At 36.9% G+C, this 18,616-nt stretch overlaps 2 protein-coding genes across 10 annotated transcripts in view; both read left to right on the top strand.

Moving 5' to 3' along the window:
• Window positions 1-18,616, top strand: part of AASS (aminoadipate-semialdehyde synthase) — a 512,915-nt gene that overhangs the window by 388,472 nt on the left and 105,827 nt on the right. The window lies entirely within an intron of this gene.
• CADPS2 (calcium dependent secretion activator 2) overlaps window positions 1-18,616 on the top strand; it is a 333,579-nt gene that overhangs the window by 284,720 nt on the left and 30,243 nt on the right. For 4 of the 8 annotated variants that reach the window (XM_052790486.1, XM_052790481.1, XM_052790484.1 and 1 more), the window contains 6 exons: window positions 2,904-3,059; window positions 5,804-5,951; window positions 6,968-6,982; window positions 12,471-12,545; window positions 16,008-16,091; window positions 16,203-16,235. In XM_052790486.1, the coding sequence (XP_052646446.1) occupies window positions 2,904-3,059; window positions 5,804-5,951; window positions 6,968-6,982; window positions 12,471-12,545; window positions 16,008-16,091; window positions 16,203-16,235 (511 nt within the window). The remainder of the gene's footprint in view (window positions 1-2,903; window positions 3,060-5,803; window positions 5,952-6,967; window positions 6,983-12,470; window positions 12,546-16,007; window positions 16,092-16,202; window positions 16,236-18,616) is intronic. The other 4 variants (XM_052790487.1, XM_052790483.1, XM_052790485.1 and 1 more) reach the window with 1 other exon arrangement.

Here is an 18,616-nt window from a genome sequence, read left to right as displayed (position 1 = left end):
TTCAATACCCAAGAATGTCTCCTGTTCCTTCACAAAAAAAAAAATGGTTCTGGAATTATGGATGTAGATTCAAATGCTTTGGTGATTTGATTCAAATGCAGGACTTTGTCCTGCTGCCAGGAGGAGGTAAAAACTGAGTTTAGCTCTTCTTCATGTTACCCTTTATGGAGTATTAAACCCTGAAGTGACATAACCAGCTCCTAGTAGGGAAAGCAAATCTATAGACGGTACAACCACTTCAGGGTATTGAGGTATGTGCTGACAATTAATACTGTTTCTAATGCTTTTACTGAATAAGGGCCAGGAAAAATCCTAAAATGCAAATAAAACAAGTATCTGGTACAAATAGCAGTAACAAGGTGATTGAAATCACAGTTTTCTGCAGCATTTAACAAACAAATTAGGTGTTTGTGTCTGGATGTGGAACTAGTAACAAATAGTTTCTGTTGTAGCGCTTTATTTTCCTTCCCCATCTTATTAGTATAATACGTTAGTCAAATTCAAATGTCATTGGACAATGATGAATAAAAAAATGAAGACTGGGAGCTCAAAATTATATGAAAAGAGAATGAATGAATTAGTGTTTCTCACAGAATGAATTAGTGTTTCATGAACCTGTGTCTGTTATTACATTTATTATAATTGTGAAACTTTATTCGGTCGTCTAATGAAACCAAATTAAGTGGCTACCAGGGAGTGAACGTGCATAAGAATACATTGATGTTATTGAGAGCGCATTAGTCCTCCCGAGTCCTGAAGAATTTCATTTGGAATTCCATTAGGCAAAAAAGAAAAAACTATGGAAGAATAAAAAATGGTTACATTGTATGATCTGATGATGAAAAATGGTAGTTCTCTTTCTTGAGAAAGTATGGTTTGTTTTCTAGAAAATATGTGTTTTTATCAACTGTAATATATATACTGAGATTGTCCCTGTTTCTGTCCCTATATAATTTGTCTTGTTCTTTCATCCCAGTCATCTCAAAAATTGACTTAGTCACTTTTGAATCAAATAATGTGTATAACGTAGCATTTACAAATTCACTCACTGCCAGTGTACACAGCAGGTGTAATGAAATCTTCAATATTTGCTTATCATATAACTTAAACAGTCTAACAGGATTATAAACTTTCTGAGAAGTTTTGGTGGTTTGTTATTTCTGATTCTTAATTAAACTTAGCGGTGTCTAAAAGTGCTCCCTATTCAGGTCCAACTTTAACAGGTAACATCCCTATGCAAGTTGTAACCTTAGCAGTCCCGTGGGCCTTCTCTCTGTTTCTGCTGTTTTCTTTCAGGAGCACATACAATGTGAAATTAACAGTTACTGTTTAAAATAAGTGGGGAAGATATGCATGATGTCAAAAAAGCCTGTTTAAAGCCGTGGAATATCCTGCTATGCATAGTGAAGATACCAAAACTTGCACGATTTAAAACCAAAGCCGAGGTCGGGGTCGGTCGCTCAGAGCCAGCCTTTTCCCTAGGCAGGTGCCCCAGCTCTCAGTGTCACCCACTGCCCAGCCCTTGCTGGCTGTCCCCTTCGCCTGGCCCGGCAGCCCCTTTTGGCACCGACACGGCATTGCAGAAGACAATGATGGCTCTGAAGTCGTGGTACCCTTAAGCAGCAGGGCAAGGGGGCAATTGGGTGGGTCTGGAAGGTGATGGGGTGCTGTGAGACCAAAGCAGTGCTCCTGCTGCATCCGTGCTGCCTCTTCAGAGCCCTGAACATGAGCTGTGCTTCGCTTCACTTCACTTCACCGCCCAACATCTTGGCTAACCTGGAGCAAACCAGTGGTGGTGCTGCTGTCTGAGGGGTGCTCTAGGTTGTCAGCTATTAGACGTCCTTTCTATTTTTTTCGTTTGTTTTTTAATCTGACCCTGCTCTGTCCTGAGCACACTCAGCACTCACTGACTCCTTCCATGAGAGCTGGGGTCACTTAACACTTTGATAATTATGTTCTTTTGTCACAAGGCAGAAGAAAGAAAATGGCAGTAATGACGTACTGAACTATTTGCATCTGAATTGGGACTGTCAGGCTGAGTTTTGGTTGCTTGTGTCACTAACATCCTGGTATGCCATGCTGCATAGTGTAACTGTCCTTAAACAATAACCCAGGCATTGCAACACAACACGAAAATGTAATTAATCCACAATGACAGTGGAAGTGTAACTGTAGCTACTGCTAAAATTATCCTTAAATTGTTGTATCTTATCACAAGCAAATGTCTTTAAATTTAGCAGTCGGTTCAGGGTGGAAGAAGAACTTTAAAACTACGTGGACAATCTGAGATGACATAGAGCCATATTAGTCCCCTGTTTTGTTTGTGCACAAATTTCTTTAAATAGTTTCTGTTCTCTTTTTTCCACCAGGATCTGATGTTATTCCCTCAGTTAGAATTAATGAGTATTTATCAAGGGAGTATTTGTCTGGGTATCTCTTTTACAATATTACTACTAGCATCCTCATTTCTTTGGTAGGCTTATCTACCAGAGTTATGAAGGCAAGAAAACATATGTGCAAAGTTGTCACTGTTTTGAAAAGGTCCTTGCTAATTAATAATACCTGTATCCTTTATTTTTCCTGTCTTGATCTGAAATTTGAGCTCCTTCATTTTCCATGTTCCCCAGCATCCCATCTACCTCCCTAGCCTGTCATATTTCTCAGCTAACAGATGAGAAAACTTTACTTTTTTCATCCTAATGGGAATTATTTTAAATTTTCCATGACCATTTTTATGTTCTTGGAATAAGAGCAACTGTGCTATGAGATACAGTGAAGTGAAGCAGGAAGATGGTGTGATAAGGAAATCTTATTACTCTAGATAATTCTATGGCAACTGGGATAGACACCCATACATTTATCTTCTGTTTCTTGGGGACTTTGTTTTGTTTTGTTTCTTATAGCAATGGCTCAGCTACATCAGAAGACCTTTTCTGGAAACTGGACGCTCTGCAGATGTTTGTTTTTGATCTTCACTGGCCAGAACCAGAATTTGCCCACCATTTAGAGCAGAGACTTAAACTCATGGCCACTGACATGATAGAAGCCTGCGTTAAAAGGTACAGTTGAAATGATCAATTAAAAATTGGGAAAGATTTTAAAATTAACATAGGAACAGCCATACTGGCTCGCAGAGGTACATCTGTACCAGAATCCTGTCACAGGAATCAGGGCAACTGTAAAGAGATCATGACTTGTGTGTATTTCCCAGCATCTGGCAATCAGCAATTTGGCAACATCTAGGAAATACCAAGGACAATTTCTGCATATGTTGTGAATAGACCCTTGGAACTAAATAAACCAAATCTCTTTTCTATTCCATGTATGTGGCAAAGATTAACAAATCTCAGAATTCTGCTAGAAGAAATCCTTTTTCTTTTTGTACATTTCCCTTCTCATTACTGTATTATTCTTTATGTTCAGTTAATAATACTACTTAATTTGTCATTACTTTAGAGTATTGTCTCTAAGAAATATATTACAAAATAAAGAGTATACAGCATTTCTGCATTTATACAATAAACAAGAGAAGGCTATCTGTAAGTTATCCAGCTGAAACTAAGTTTTATATTGCTAAGCTTCTGGAAATTATAGAAGACATAGTGGTGTTTTTTCTTGAGCTGTATCTTATAGTTATGGGTATATTCTTCTAAATTAAGCATAGGTTATCTAAAAAGATCTCTGCCGTAGCTTTCAATACATACCACTGAGTTTAGAAGAAATATCTGTATGTCTAGAAAATTTACAGGGATCTCCTATTAGGTGCTTCTGAAGCCATGATCCCACATACAGAGAAAGCTTAGTCCGGACACATGAAAATACTGATTTTAAAAAAAATAAATAGAAGACTGGGGAAAAAATAAAGAAAGTTTGTAGACAATTTAATAGTTTCAATCAGAAAATATATAACATTAATAAGGAAGGCTAAAGAAACAGATAACCTGTAACGTCTACTAAGGTTAAATCTGATAACCTAGTATTTTATTATTTTCTGTTAAATGTAGTAGGAACAAGGAGAACCTCAGGCTTAGTATGTGAGCCTGTTGCTAGAGCTACAGTGAGGAAATCATGGTAAAAAGCGCAGAAGCATTTCACAAACATTTCTATTTGATTTTGGAAGGGGGGGTGATACAGTGAATGCAATAAAAGTTTAAACTCTAGCAAAGGAAGATATGAGACAATATCTACTAGAATTGAAGTCATGTAAGCTTACATCCATCTGTTCTAAAGAATTTCGCGTAGAAGCGCAGTCAGCTACAAATATCTAACAAATCTTAGAAAAATGGTGAAATCTCAAAGGACTGGAAGACTATCAGTGTAATCTTAGTCTTAAAAACCATAAAAGAAGTAGCATTAAGATGGAGTAATATATTGATTGTATTGATTTCGAGCCTGGAAAAAAAATGAAAAAAATCTTTACGCTGGGACTCTTATCAACAGGATTAAAATACAAACATGTATATAATTAGTACAAGTTAAAATAATTTAGTGAAGAATGAATCTTTTCAAATTGATCTTACATCTTTTTTAAAGATTATTACAGATTAATGTGGGAAAGGCAATTGTGTAAATATAAATACTTGGATTTCTCCTGGGCAATAAAGCCACATGTTGTCATTATCTAAAACTTTGCAGCATACAGATTTGACTGTGTGAATTTTAATGGCACACACAAAATAGGTTAAAAATGGTTCAATGCCAGGATCACAACCAGAAGCTGAGAGCAGAATTATTAACACAGAGGCATTACAAAAATAATTCCTTATGGATTGGTTTTTGGTCTGTGATACCAATCCTGACATCTTTGCTGCTTGCTTTTGTGGAGAATAAGAACATTCTGATGGCAATAAATGAAGGTTTAATTAATATTACAGAATGATCCTAGTGTCAATACATAAAATGTATTAATATTTTAGAGTTAATACATAACGTACTAGTGTTAACACACTAAGTATGTTTTAGTGTGGTCAAAGATACCATATGTCAGGTAATAAAGAAAGTAAATTATATATCCATCGGATGGACTGTATTAGATGGTAGCAACTCAGAAAAGAATGATGGAACTATTCTATTATAACTTTTATTGTGATACAAATATGATCTATAAGACTTTCTAAAATAGAAATAGGATGCTTCTGTTTCCATATTCTTAAACTATTGTGTCAGTTTCTGGTACCCACATTTAAAAATAAGTGTGGAAATAAGACATTACTTTTATATTTATGTATTCTGAACGATTATAATTTATTTCAGTGACATTACTCCTTATTTACACTGGCGTGAGAAGAAAATAAGGTTTTTGTATTATCTATTTCCTGATACATCTCACTTTTCAATATAAATATTAATATTTGTTTAATAATAAACTCCTTTTTTTCAATAAAATTCTCTTTTCTATTAAAGCCAGAAGAGGATTTTTTAATTATATTTCTTAGAAGCAAGCATTTGGTATGATAAACCGCATTTTAACATAGAAGAGCTGGAAAATGTGGGGTATTTTCATTGCTTTAAATTGTTCCTAGTCATCATACAGGGAAGCATATTGTTATCTAGTGGGCAAGAAGATAATACTTTTATTATTCAACTGCATTAGCTGAAGCAGTGCAGAACCTTGAGATTACCATCAATGCAATTGTTTATTGAATGGGTGGATTTTCTGCACTTACAGATTTTTATTTCTAAGATGTCCTCACGTGCATGTACATTGTTAAGCCAGCATATTTAGTAGGGTTTATACATTTGTACACTGGTTGTTCAGAAGTATCAGAGAGACTCATATTATGAATTGTGTTTTAATAAACAGAACAAGAATTGCATTTGAACTCAAGCTACAAAAGACAAACAAATCAACGGACTTGCGTATCCCTTCTTCTCTGTGTACAATGTTTAATGTCTTAGTTGATGCCAAAAAACAGACAGCTAAACTCTGCATACTGGATGGGGGGCAAGAGGTAAGTGAAATTTTGTATGTTTAATTCCTATGTTCGGTTCATCTGAAACATCTCACACGGCAGACAGTCCTTAAGTAGATTAATTTCAAACTAGCTGAAATGTGTCACATAGCTCTGTTTGTACAGGAGCGTGCATAGACTGCTCCCTAGAAGCATCATGCAAGACACAACCCCTCATCTTCCACCAAAGAAGACACAGAGTGCTTCTGTAATTTATTTGCTTTGACCTGTGAGTCTGTTGAACATTCAGAGGATTTCTTGACTCACAGCCCCTCCAGGAATTTATCTTGGGTTGCAGCAGAGAAACAGCCCACTTCAGGACTCTTTTATAATAGTAAAATAGAGCCAAAACATTGTCCTTTGCAACCAGGTTTTAAACGAGTAAGGTTTGATTTTAAATGGCTCATATGCCCAGCATTCATGCCTGTATACATGCTGAAAATAGAGGAAAGAAATAATCAGGTAATTTAATGGGATTTTTTATTTGGTCTCCAAGGACAGGGACCATTTTGTCAGTAGCCTACTGCCAGGATTGTAGATCCTCCACAAAGGAGCACTGATGTGCTTTTGAAGGATATTTAGACTTCACTGACTACTGTCCTTCCCGTGTTGTCACTCTCAGCAGGAATAATCTGTGAAGTGAAAAAGCACATACTACGTAAACTGCTGAGATCACCAGCATAAAATTAAAACTTCTTGCTGTGCTAATGCATTAGCAGTGTAATTTTGTTTGATTTTGTTTTGGAGAGAGGGTAAAAATGTTTGTCACAATTTGGCAACAAAAAAGTATGTCTGCTTTGGACAGTTTCACATTTACATTATTTGGTCATATTGTTTCTGTTGATTTTTCCATTTCTGCACTGTGCTCTTCATTTTATTGATTCATCTTTTTAAGCTAGCATATTCAATGTAATTGTCTTTTTTTTTCCCCCCCCAATTCAATGAGACATTCATCATTTTCCTGTTCTACCCTGTCATCTTTATTTTTCCTTTTGGTTTTCCACGACGTGAACCAGTTTGCTAGTCAATGGGTAAGTGTCTTTTCATTGGTTTTTAACCTATATTTTTTCTTTGGTTATTAACAGCCACTTTTTCTTTTAAATGGTAATACTGCTTTTCTTGTTAATTTGTTAGCCTAGCCCTCAGAATTCCTTTACAGCCTAACCTTGCTACAGACTGATCATCGGCTTCTCAATTCTTCTTTTCTTGTTCATCCTCTTAAGGTGGTTCCAAATGAATTCTTCACTCTTCTGCTTTTCAGACCCAGGGTCCTGTCTTACCAGGTCACAAAGTTATGGACTCTTTCACCTCTCAGTGAGGCAAAAGAGCAACGAACAACTTGTTTCAGGCTCATCAGAAGTAAACGACAACTAGCAACTCTTTGCCTTAAGCTGATGCTGCCATTTCATCTTTTACTTACTGTCCTGCATTGTCAGCCAGTCCCCCTCAAAGCCAAAGCTGAGCGTTCATAGTTACCTTTTGGACTACAGACCGTCACTAGATTCTCTTCTGAAATCTTCCCATTCTCTAAATTTTTAAGCTCCATCATACACTCTTCACAACACCAAAACAGAAATACAGCCCTTGTTCCCTAATAGGTCTGACCATGACCGCAGGTGCTTCCAGTGCTTCTTTTCAATGCAAGAGTTTGACAGTATAGCATACCTGTGATGAAATACATACTTCTTTCAAAGCCCCCAAGTTAATCTTCATCCCAATTCATCTAATAAACCAAAGGAACCTCAAATTTTTCACATATCAGAAATTATCAGATAATGTAGAAACTTCCTTCTTTCTCATAAACTTTGAACTATTGTCTATCAGTTTCTTCCCTTCCCAAGGCTCTTTTTGAAGATTAAGAAAAAAATTGGCCTTTCAGTTGCTTGTAGCTGATATCATAGTTTGAAATGCTTCAAGATTTCTTAGGTGAGGTGCTTCTGGAATCTGCCCATCTGTCAAAGCAGGCAGGAGAGCATCTCATAACATAAACAGTTGCATCTCTGACTCCTCTATAGGAGCTCTGGCATTTCAAATTACTCCTACTTAGCCACTTGGTCTTGAAACCTTTTCAGTACTACCTTTCTTTCCCTTGAGCTTTCATCTTCATTTTAGTCTCAAACATGGTCCTTTATGCCAGTCAAGAAAAGCATTCCATAATGCCTGAGTTAAATTTTTTTAAAAGGGCTGCTCATTCTTCTAAAACTCAACACTGAATATCTACCTGACAGTTTCTAGAACTTCTTCTGCAAGTGATGGAAGGTGTTACTTAATTACACGGTTAGACTCAAACATCTCCTTGAATACAACATGGTCTTTTCATTCCCTACATGGAACTATAAGCAGTTGTATATCTTGTTCAAGTAGAGTCAGATGTGGAAGTTTTTATCCTGAGTTGTCAGATAGGAGGGAATTCTTACTTACCATGTAATTAGGGCATTCTGGTCATGGTTAGCAATCATAGCACCTTGAGTTTAGAGTTTAAATTTGATTGAATCCCCGGGTTTTCCTACATTACTTCATGCACTGCTCACCATTCTCCCAAAGGTCTTCCAGTTAAGTCCACTCTCATAGTCACTAAGTCTGCTATTCAGGACGGCTCCCCCCCCTCCTTGCCTTCTGGATACTGTCTTAAAGCTTAAGAGAAGCACAGCATGATTTGGTTACAGGCGTGAAGTACATTGTGTTTAAAGAGAGCTCAGCTGGCTGGATGCCTTCTGCATTGGCTGGCCGTTGCCTTAGGAGGGTTTGAGAAGCAGGTCCAGGGGAGAATCGCCTTATCTCAGACTAACTGTTGGTGCCTGCAGCCTGCTTCATCAACAACCAGAGTGGCAATTCATGGAGTACAGGGGAAGGGTACAGTAAGACAGCCAAGTAACGTACCAGTTGCTGCTATTTCTCAAACAGCTGCCAGCGCGGCTTCTTCGTTTCTGTGAATTAAATCTTGGGTACTTGTATGGTGAGCAGTGTCCTACTTCCTTCTTTCCTGAACCAGAAGCCAACAGGTGCTACTCCTTTGCAGTCCATGGATGCCAACTGAAATGAATAGCAGCAGTAAGGGAAACCTTTGCTGTCACACAACATTCAATCCAGAGATTTTTTGGCCTTTGTTATTTGTGATAAATAGTTTAAAGCCTATTAAGTTATAACTTTATCATCTAGATGCTGCCATATTCTGGCAACATTCACCTTTTTGAGTATGATAGGTAAGAATCACACAGGAAATATTGCTGGAGGCACGAAGCAAATAAAAAATTTTTCTGGGGCCACTTAGGTTGACAGATCATTAGATCCAAGCAGGACCTTAGATCTGCATCGCAGCTTATTTGTTGTTTTGTGTAATTGGGTAGCATGAACAGAGTAAATGCCATAGATCTATACTGTTGAGTGTTTCATGGCAGAATATGTATAGAAGCTATTTTAGTTGTTTCAGAATTCCAGCCTGCATTCCCAGTACCCTATCATGCTTATAAAAGAAGAGAGACATACTTTTCAATTTGGGGAATAATGACTGATGTGCCATTTCAGTGGAATGTGCCACAGCCAGTGCTATGTTTATATGTAGAAAAATTTAGGGGAAAGTGGGCTTTAATTTGATAAACTTTGTTTCTGAAGCTATTTTGATTCATAGAATTCAAGGAGGAGACTCATTTGACTACATTAGTAGTAGAGGATTATAGCCGATTTGATAGTAAAAATGCAGAGACAATTTAATATGTAGGTAATATTGTAATGTTATATGTTGGCAGTAGCTGTTTCTGTTCAGATGATCATGTGCAATTTATTTTCACAGCCATCCAACCTTAAAACAAACAAAGGAAAGCTAGCTTGAAAATCTTAAAAAAAAAAAAAGTAATTAAAAAAGCCAACTCCAATATTGGGACATAGTGAGGTAGAATGGAAAAGAAAATTGAATATATTGTAGAAATGAGCAAGTTACAGTTGTCAGCTGGTCACCACAGGATTTCAGAACAAACTCTGTTCTCCAAAAACACAGCTGTCAAAAGGCTCTAAAATACTTTGTCTCCTTCCAAATGCTACTAGGAGCAGAGAGCCACATTTGGAAGACCAGCCATATTGTCCTCAAAAGACAGTCTTGTTTGGTTACATCCCATGACACGCTTTGCCACTAAGCATAGTTTTCTTCCATGTACCTCCTACAGCTGCAGCTGTATTTCATATTTTACTGGGAGTTACTCTAGGGCAGCTGGAAAGGCAGAGTGCCCTTCAGGGGCTTTGGGATGATGCTGAAAGACTCTACAATGTGCATTCAAATAATTTAGCTGTGGGAGCTGACTTGTCTAGGTTCAGACTCCATGTGGATTGTGATCACATCAGGCAGCAGAGGAATGTAAAGGCACAGCTATCCATAAATGTGTTTGGGAAAAGGGTGAGGATTTCTCTGCTCTCACTGAGCAAGCTTGGCAGAAATAGAAAAGCTGCAGTCCTACAGGTGCTCATTTCAGGATCATGCATACAGCCTTGTCAGCTCATACAATTTTATCATGAATTCTACAATAGCCATCTTCTTAAAGCCTGTCTCCTGGAGTCAAATAATATTCCACGAGGATCTGAAGTTTTGTTCTGTCAGGGATGGCTGTTTTAGTGGAAGTTGGCACTGGGGAGGAGTGGGTTGAAAAATTTATGATGTCATAGTTTGCAAAATAAATCTTGAAAACAGGGAAATTAAATTCAGGTTAAAAAAAATCAAAAATTATTTCTAAATACATGTCATGATTTTGAAAGCTTGTTGTGATTTTTGAATAATTTGGTTTAGTCCTTGTTTTTCTTGGTCACACAGTGAAGTTACTGATTATATTCCATTCCTACAAAATTATATTTGCCTTATGGTGGGGGGGGGGAAGAAAAGAAAAAAAGAAAAAATATAGGAACTGATCTTAAAATATACATAGATCCATTAATGTAGTGTGCTGTAGAGATAAAGTTGCAGACACTTTATGGGAGGGACAACTGTGATTTTTCACGGATCATAGAAATATGTATAGTTTTGACATGCATCTGTAGGAGAATAATCATGTATTGTTTGCAGAGAGTAAGACACCATTGCCTTCTAAAGACTGTGTAAGCAACAGACGTCAGACAGTTTGGGGTGATTTAAGTCCTTAGCACATCAAGAGAATATTACTTTGGACAAGACATTAATATGATTAGTATAAAATATATCTGGAACTATGGAAAATTCTTTGACATATTTCTAATACATTCTTTCACTCTTCTGAGATGTCTGCTGATGTTTGTCTGAGACATATATTCACATTTTCCAAGAGGTTTTAAACTATAAAAGAAATTAAAGCCAAAAATTAAAATGCATGATGTTGGTACCTGGAACAGATACATATGTGTGGGCAAATGCATTAGGAGTTCTATTCTCTCTTAATTTAAATGCAAGTTTGGCAGATGCACTGTTTAGAAAATCATTCCTAAATATATTAAGCAGATCAGATTTAATGTTTTGGTTTGTATGGCAACTCTGAGACAGATGAAAAATATCCTTTAAAACCATACAACTCTGAAAACTATTCAGCTGGCAGCTGCTAAGTTAGGCTAATGTTTATACTGACCTCAGTACTTTTACTCTGAGCATTATGCTGTTAGCTGTTCCAAGTAGCCTTGAACCATGAAGATAGGGTTAGTCTTTACAAGTCACATTTTCTGTGAAGTGGCTATTGGGGACAATCTTTGCTGTCAGATAAATGTTTCTAAAGGAAGAATTACTGTTTAAATTGATGTGCCTCCTTGACAGAATGGGATCCCTAGCTCCTGTTAATTTCGGGAGGGAGCTCTGTGGTATTATCTAAAAAGTCTTTCAGATTTATTTTAAAAGTATTTACTTAAAGGCACCTTCTTTATGAAAAAGCAAAAGAAAAAGGCTATGGAGAATGAAGTCTGGTTTATTATGCCTTTTATGGCCTATTAATTTGTTACCATCTATTCTGCTTTGTTGATGAAATTTTAATTTTGCCCTTGCTTGAGCATATTGTAAGACTTGTATAAACTGCAGCTCACTGTGCTAACAGAAAGGCTCTTTTAGGATGAACAATTGGAGCTCATTTTATTTCTAGAGGACATTTAAAATAACTTATGAATGAGAGTTGTCAGACATGAAATGCTCTATTAATTAAATCTTATTCTAGTCTTTTTGCTTCTCCAGCTAAACCACCCTTTAGAAAAAAAAATACATGGCCACCTTAATTATATAGGAGAAGACAAAAAGTATCCTTCACATTCCTTCGCCTGAATAAGAATAAGAACTCAATTCATCTAAATAATAACCCCATTAGCTGCTTAACTCAACAGTGTACATGGGAAAATTTTCAACACAGAATGTAAGAAAGTGTTGATTGGGTGGATCGTTTTCAAGGGTTTGTTCGTCTGATGTTCAAAATGATAATTTTAAGTAAATCTGATCTGGCAGGGTTATCAGCTTTGTACCATTTATGACTTATGACAAAAGTGTGTGTTCATATACATGCTAATGCTTCTTTATCTTTTGAAATACAGCAACAATACCATTCAAAAATAGATGACTTGATTGAAGAAACTGTTAAAGAAATTATTTCACTTCTTGTTTCAAAGGTAAAGCTATTTAGTTTTTAATTTATAATAAAGCAGAAAATATATCTCTAATTATTGAACTTCTGAAATGTCTTTAAACATCACAGTTTTTTCTTTACACAGTGAGATTGGGGGGGACAACAACATGATTTGTAAATAATAGTCATGCAAATAATATTGAATTTACAAAATTAAATTTTATAACCCATTAGGTAAACAATTTCTGTGCAACCTGCTAATCAGATAAGTTTCTCTTCTGTGTTTCTGTTATAGATAAGAACTGCTAGCAGCTAGTAGAACTGGTAGGACTTGATTATGTCAATATTATCTTAAGTAATAGCATGTTTTATTTTTTGTTTAATTTTTCACATGAAAACTTTCTTCCTATCACTAAGTAGTATTTAAATCTTGTATTTAGAGATGGACAACAATCCAGAGTATCGGTATAAATTTTTAATGAAATTTTGTTCCACAAACCATTTAATTTAAAAATATTTTATAAGTTGTTATTTCTTGAAATTGATTTTGTAGGGTTTTATATTTTAAAAAAATATATCTTTTGACATGATATAGGGACTTGGAGAATAAGTGAAAAAAACTTTTAAAATGTCTTGTGTTACTGTAGCACCTCTACTCCAGTAGAAGTCTTAAGTGCTTAAAGTAAAAGAAAAGCTTTCAGTCCCTAACAGTTTGAAGGACACAGCAAATAATGGCAGAAGAGAAAGATTTTATAAGAAGTTTTGTTATCTATGCATTGCAAACTACCCAGAAATATCTGATTTTCAAAGTAAGAGAAATAAGCCATACATTCACTATTTGTGAGTTAGTGACAAAAAATAAGACTCTGGTCATATTTTCATCGTGCCTGCATTTTCACTTGTCACAGCTTGCTGGCAGGGGGTGGGGGGAGCAGGATCTCCTTTTGGATTGACACTCCCCATGCTTGCAGAGGAGTTGAAGAGGAAGGCTTTGTAGAATCATCGAAGTTTAAGCAAAATGTGTCCACTTGCTGATAAATACGTAGAAACCACACATTTTTTCTCTAAAGTGAAGGTTTGATGTAAACATAACTACAAGTGGTTCAACTCGACAGTTTCGAGTTTTACGTGCCACCTGTCATCACTCTGAACCAACCTGTCCATTTATGGTTTTAGTGTTATTGAAGAGGAAGAGGAAGAAAGGGGAATTTAATCAGAGCAAATCATGCTATTTAACGTTAAACCTTTTAATTATTTTTTTTAATATCTGAGATTATAGAAGGAAGAAAATAGTCATATTTCTCCTGGATATATGTACGAGAAATTCTAGAGGCAGCTGCTGTTAATACAGAGGGATTTGCATTCTTAGTTATCACATATACTATTACCAGAGGTTGAAATCTCGGAACAGGAGGCAAATATTCTGTGTCATTGGCTAATCATTAGAAGCTTAACCAGTCTCTCCTCACTTGAGATGTGAAATGCCAGTGACATCCTGGTTGCTTCTGTTTCAAGGCAGAAAGCCTCTGAGGGTACAGAGGAAGGGTGATGTTTCACTCTTGGTTTTGGCCAGGAAAAAATGCACATCAATGTGCATGATACCCATGTGTGTTCATTTTTTTCATCTAATATATTTTCATTATTTTTTAGCCTTTGCCTCTGTATTATTTCCTTTGTGCTCCAGAGGAATAAGGGTTTCAATCATTGTTTTTAGCTGCAAGTCATCTATGAAAATGAAGAGTACTTTCACTTCAGTGAGACTTGGTAAAGACTATACCATGCATTTTGTATGCAAGACTTACCAAGCTAAAGCATTTAACAAATCACAGGAATAGCACAAAACACTGCAACAAAGCACAGTGTGTCTCAGTAACCAATTCAGAGAATGTAAGGTATACACAGAAATGCTCTTAGAGCTTCACATGTCCATACACTGAGATCTCAGAAAACAAGTTTCCGGCTTCATAACTAAGCCTTTCGTTTAAATGGACATCCCTGACACTGCAATGTTTTCCTCTGTTCTTTTGTGTCCCACTTGTATTGGAACCATTTGCTGGCACTGTGGACACCATGTTGTTTGTGAGATCAGCCCCTTCCATAGCGGATCTTTGCAGAATAAGATTGAACACCCTTCTGCAGAAAGAATCCTTGCCAGTCAGATAAAATGAGTTGAAGTATGAACAGCAGCTTCTCACAGGCATGCAACGGCAAAGCAGAAAGCTGGTATTTGGTCTAATAAAGGGACTGTAATTATACCGTGTATGGGGTGCAGAAACAACTGCCACTCTCTCTCGTGATGTGGTTTTATTCCTTGATCAGCACCTATGTACTGGTGTCTTAATTAATCACTGTAAATATGACAGGTTAGATTGATAAATGACAAATGTAGGTTTGCACTTGCTCCTGCTCCTTGAACTGTTAAGAGCAGGGCTCATTGTAAAGTGATGATCTCAGTTCCTCTGGAGGTGACACTGTTGTGACACTGTTACAGTGCCCATTAACAGCATGCCAGATGGAATTTCGTTCTGTCCTCACACTCATAAAATGATACTCATGGTTGTGGGAATGACTGTGTTGGGAGCAAGGGATGACTTTTAAAACAATCTTTATATAAAACTGGAAAGCAATTCATATGTGTAAAATAAATGTGCACAAATACAACGGCTGACAGATATTTTATGTTATACACCATGAAATTACTTGAGCAACATAACATCACAGAGGGACATGAGAAGGGGACTTGTTTGCCTTAAGGCTCATTTGGGGGAGTTTAAGGCTATAATTAATGCAATTAATAAGATGGTTTTTGGTCAGAAATAAATTTCAGCAAAAACGCCTTTTCATGCCACTTGCTGAAGAGTCAAGCTACTCAGAGGATCGCGGGGGAAGGTATCAGGGAGAGGAACCACACCATACCAGAGATTTGGGGTATACATTTTCTTGCCCCTTCTTAGCCATGTAGTAGCAGTTCAACAGCACATGCTGTTGACAGAAAACTCTAGTGCTCTTACACTGCTGGCTGAAATCAGAGCTGGGTTTCTATTCAGTAGCAACGATAAGCAAAACGTGATATTGAGATCACCACCTTTAACAATTGTGCTCCATCATCCTTGAAGGTCTGATCTTAGAAACTCTGGTCCTAGAAAATAACCTGTGTTTTCTACCCAAAACACATGCTGGGTACACACACTCCTGTCTTTAACCATGCGTTCTAGAGGCAGCAAAGTGGTGTGGGGTAGCAGGCCCACCTCAGGAGAATTTTGGGGTTGGGTTTCTATTTCTGCAGTGGTTCAACAATTTCCATCAGTTCAATCAATAGGTGAAGCTGCAAAAGGAATGTTGTCCTTGATTTCAGCACTTTGTAAGGTGGAGAAAGTGGTCAAATTTACAGATTGCATTGCCCTGCTGAACAATGAAAATCTGAGGAAGAAAAACTCACATTTTCATTCCAAATATTTACTTTTCATATTGTGCATTTAGATTTTTCTCTGTGCTTTTCCTCCAGGTTGTTTCAGTGTTAGAGGGTGTGCTGTCTAAATTGTCAAGATATGATGAAGGCACTTTCTTCTCGTCATTAGTTTCATTCACTGTAAGTGTTTGGATTCACAATGGTTCTGTTCTTCTTTCTGTGCATAATTGTGAAATTGTGCACAATCTGTAGTAATAAGCACTTACTGTGTGTTGTTTTAATTTTCTAAAGGTGAAAGCAGCTGCAAAATATGTTGATGTTCCCGTAAGTACAACCCTTTTAATTTATTTTTTCCAGTGTTCATAATAATTCAGAAAACAGGGGGTTTGTCAGCTCACATTTTTTATTGTTGACATTTTGGTTTCCTACAGAGATTCATTATAGTTTTACACAGAGTATTTAAACAGCCACTACAACCCTCAGAGAGCATTTCATTTCCCTCAAGCAACGAGTAACTCTCAAAGCGAAGCTTAGAAAGGTTATTCTCAATGCACTTTTTCAGTTGTAGAAGAGTGAGGATGGTAACTTAGATACTCTCTTGTAGGGGTCTTTCCATCATTTGGCTAAATTGTTCAAATGTACAGGATAAGCAACAAGTCAAAGCATCATACTTGAATATCCATTATTTATTGATTTTTTTACTTCAGGATCCCATCTTGCTTATTTAATACCTTGCTTGCTTGCTAAATCTCTATCTGATTTACCATTGCTTATGCAATTTTTGTGTGGTATAAATAAAAACTAAAAAGGGTAGCTGTTGGAGCTCTTTTATACATAAAAGCAAAATTCAGCTATTAGAATATTTTTATTAGAGTATCATAGTAGAATATCTTTTCCTTAAAAAAGCAAGGAAGAAGTTATCAAATATTGTCATTATCACTGTCAATACATATCCTCTGTTCTCTCACAAGTCTGTGTTCTCATCCCTTTTTAATGTGATTCTAAAACAATCTTATTTTCCAAGCATAGCAAAAAAATTACTAAAATTATTATGTGAATGACTTTAGAAGAAATAAAATTACAAATATAGAAGAAAGCTGGATATGCTAGACTGTATCGTGCCAGAAATCCTTTCAGCAGTTCTATACTTAAAAATATAGTACTTGCAAGCTTAAATGAATTTTTTTTTTTAAATCCATGCATACTAAATAAAAGGAAAAATCTCTGTTTTGGGAATTTATTTTACTATCTTTATATTTGCTCTATTCATAAGATAACAAATTGTAACATTTCTGTTTGGATGATATTTTCAGAATTTTTTTCTTATTTGGTTACATGTGGACTTTTTGTTGAATTGTATAAATGCTCTTGTGTTTTATAAAAAAGTAAAAAAAGTAGGCCCAGTCTTGCATTCGAAGGAATGACATCATATCAAATCCAGTTAATTTAGAATACATCTTGTTAATATATTGTGCTGTGGAGCTGCCCCAAAAGGTCCTTGGTGAGGCACTTAAGACTCAAAAGCCTAAAGAAAAAATTACTGAACTAGCTAGAAATTCACTGACTTCTTTCAGGTAACATGAAAAACTCTCCAAATTACATAGAATACCTATGAGAAGGAGATGTCAAAATCTTATACTATTGGCCTGGATACATTGACATTGAAGTTCATGATAAAGATGAGACCAAAAAATACCTTTGCCACAAGCTCAGGGGGTTATTGCAACTCAGGTGACACAGGAATGCACTGCTCCAGAGAGAGCGATGGCAGAGCGCAGAGGTGGTTGCTGGAGCCCCGTCACCTTTCTCACATCACTTAATGGTGTTGCTCGGCCTGAAGAGATGATATTCAGGCTATCAGGATCATTGCATTTTTACAGCCCCTTCGCTTTTCAGCTATCCCACACAGCTTTCCCACAGGCCAAGATGCGAACTGGACTATAGTACTACAGTTGTAATCTACAGGTGTGGATCTGACCAAGCAAACCTCTTCCAAATTCTGGAGGACATTTTTCCTGTGTTGAAGGAGTTTGATAGGCTGGGGTTTGGGTTTGCTTCTTCACATTCTTCCCCTTGTTGTGAAGATGCAGTTGAGGCCAAGAAGAGCCGTTGGTGTCACAAAACTGACAGCGAGTGTCCAGTCTGAATAGGGTCTAAAATCACCGGTTGTGAAAGTTACAAATTCCAACTGCAAAAGGAGGCTGTAAGTCGTCATCACATTACAAGGTCATCTCCTGGGCTCACAACTGAAGTGAGAAGTGGAGAGAGGGGCAGCACAGGGTAAGGAATTTACGCCCAGCTCTTGGTCGTGTGATGCTAACCTAGCAATCCTGCACTGAAGCTAATTAAATGTCTTGTGTGGCTGTATTTTGAACTGATACGGCTTAAAATCTCTTCTCGTCCCTCCTTACCTTATAGCTGCAAATATGGAAGTGACTTAAAGGTGACCGCAGTAGGCCCTTCCTTTTGATGCAGGTGCAAATATGTGCAGAATTGCACTTTGTTAGCTGACTGCATTCTGCCCCCATGCCCCACCTCCAGTCAGGGATCTCACTGGGTCACCTTAGTGCTGGCCTTGGGGTCCCTGAAACAGGGCTGTTGATCAGTTGGTGGGTCTGGGGGAGAAGGAGATTGGCAGGGAGCAAAAGGCCTTTGGGGTTTTTTTTGAGTGTGTGAATTCAACAGAGTTTTTCATCTTTGATTAC

Source organism: Harpia harpyja, chromosome 6, assembly GCF_026419915.1.
Source record: "Harpia harpyja isolate bHarHar1 chromosome 6, bHarHar1 primary haplotype, whole genome shotgun sequence".
In the NCBI taxonomy this organism is placed as follows: Eukaryota; Metazoa; Chordata; class Aves; order Accipitriformes; family Accipitridae; genus Harpia; species Harpia harpyja.
The sequence above is the reverse complement of the archived record's forward strand: the minus strand, read 5'-3'. Positions and strand labels throughout refer to the sequence as shown.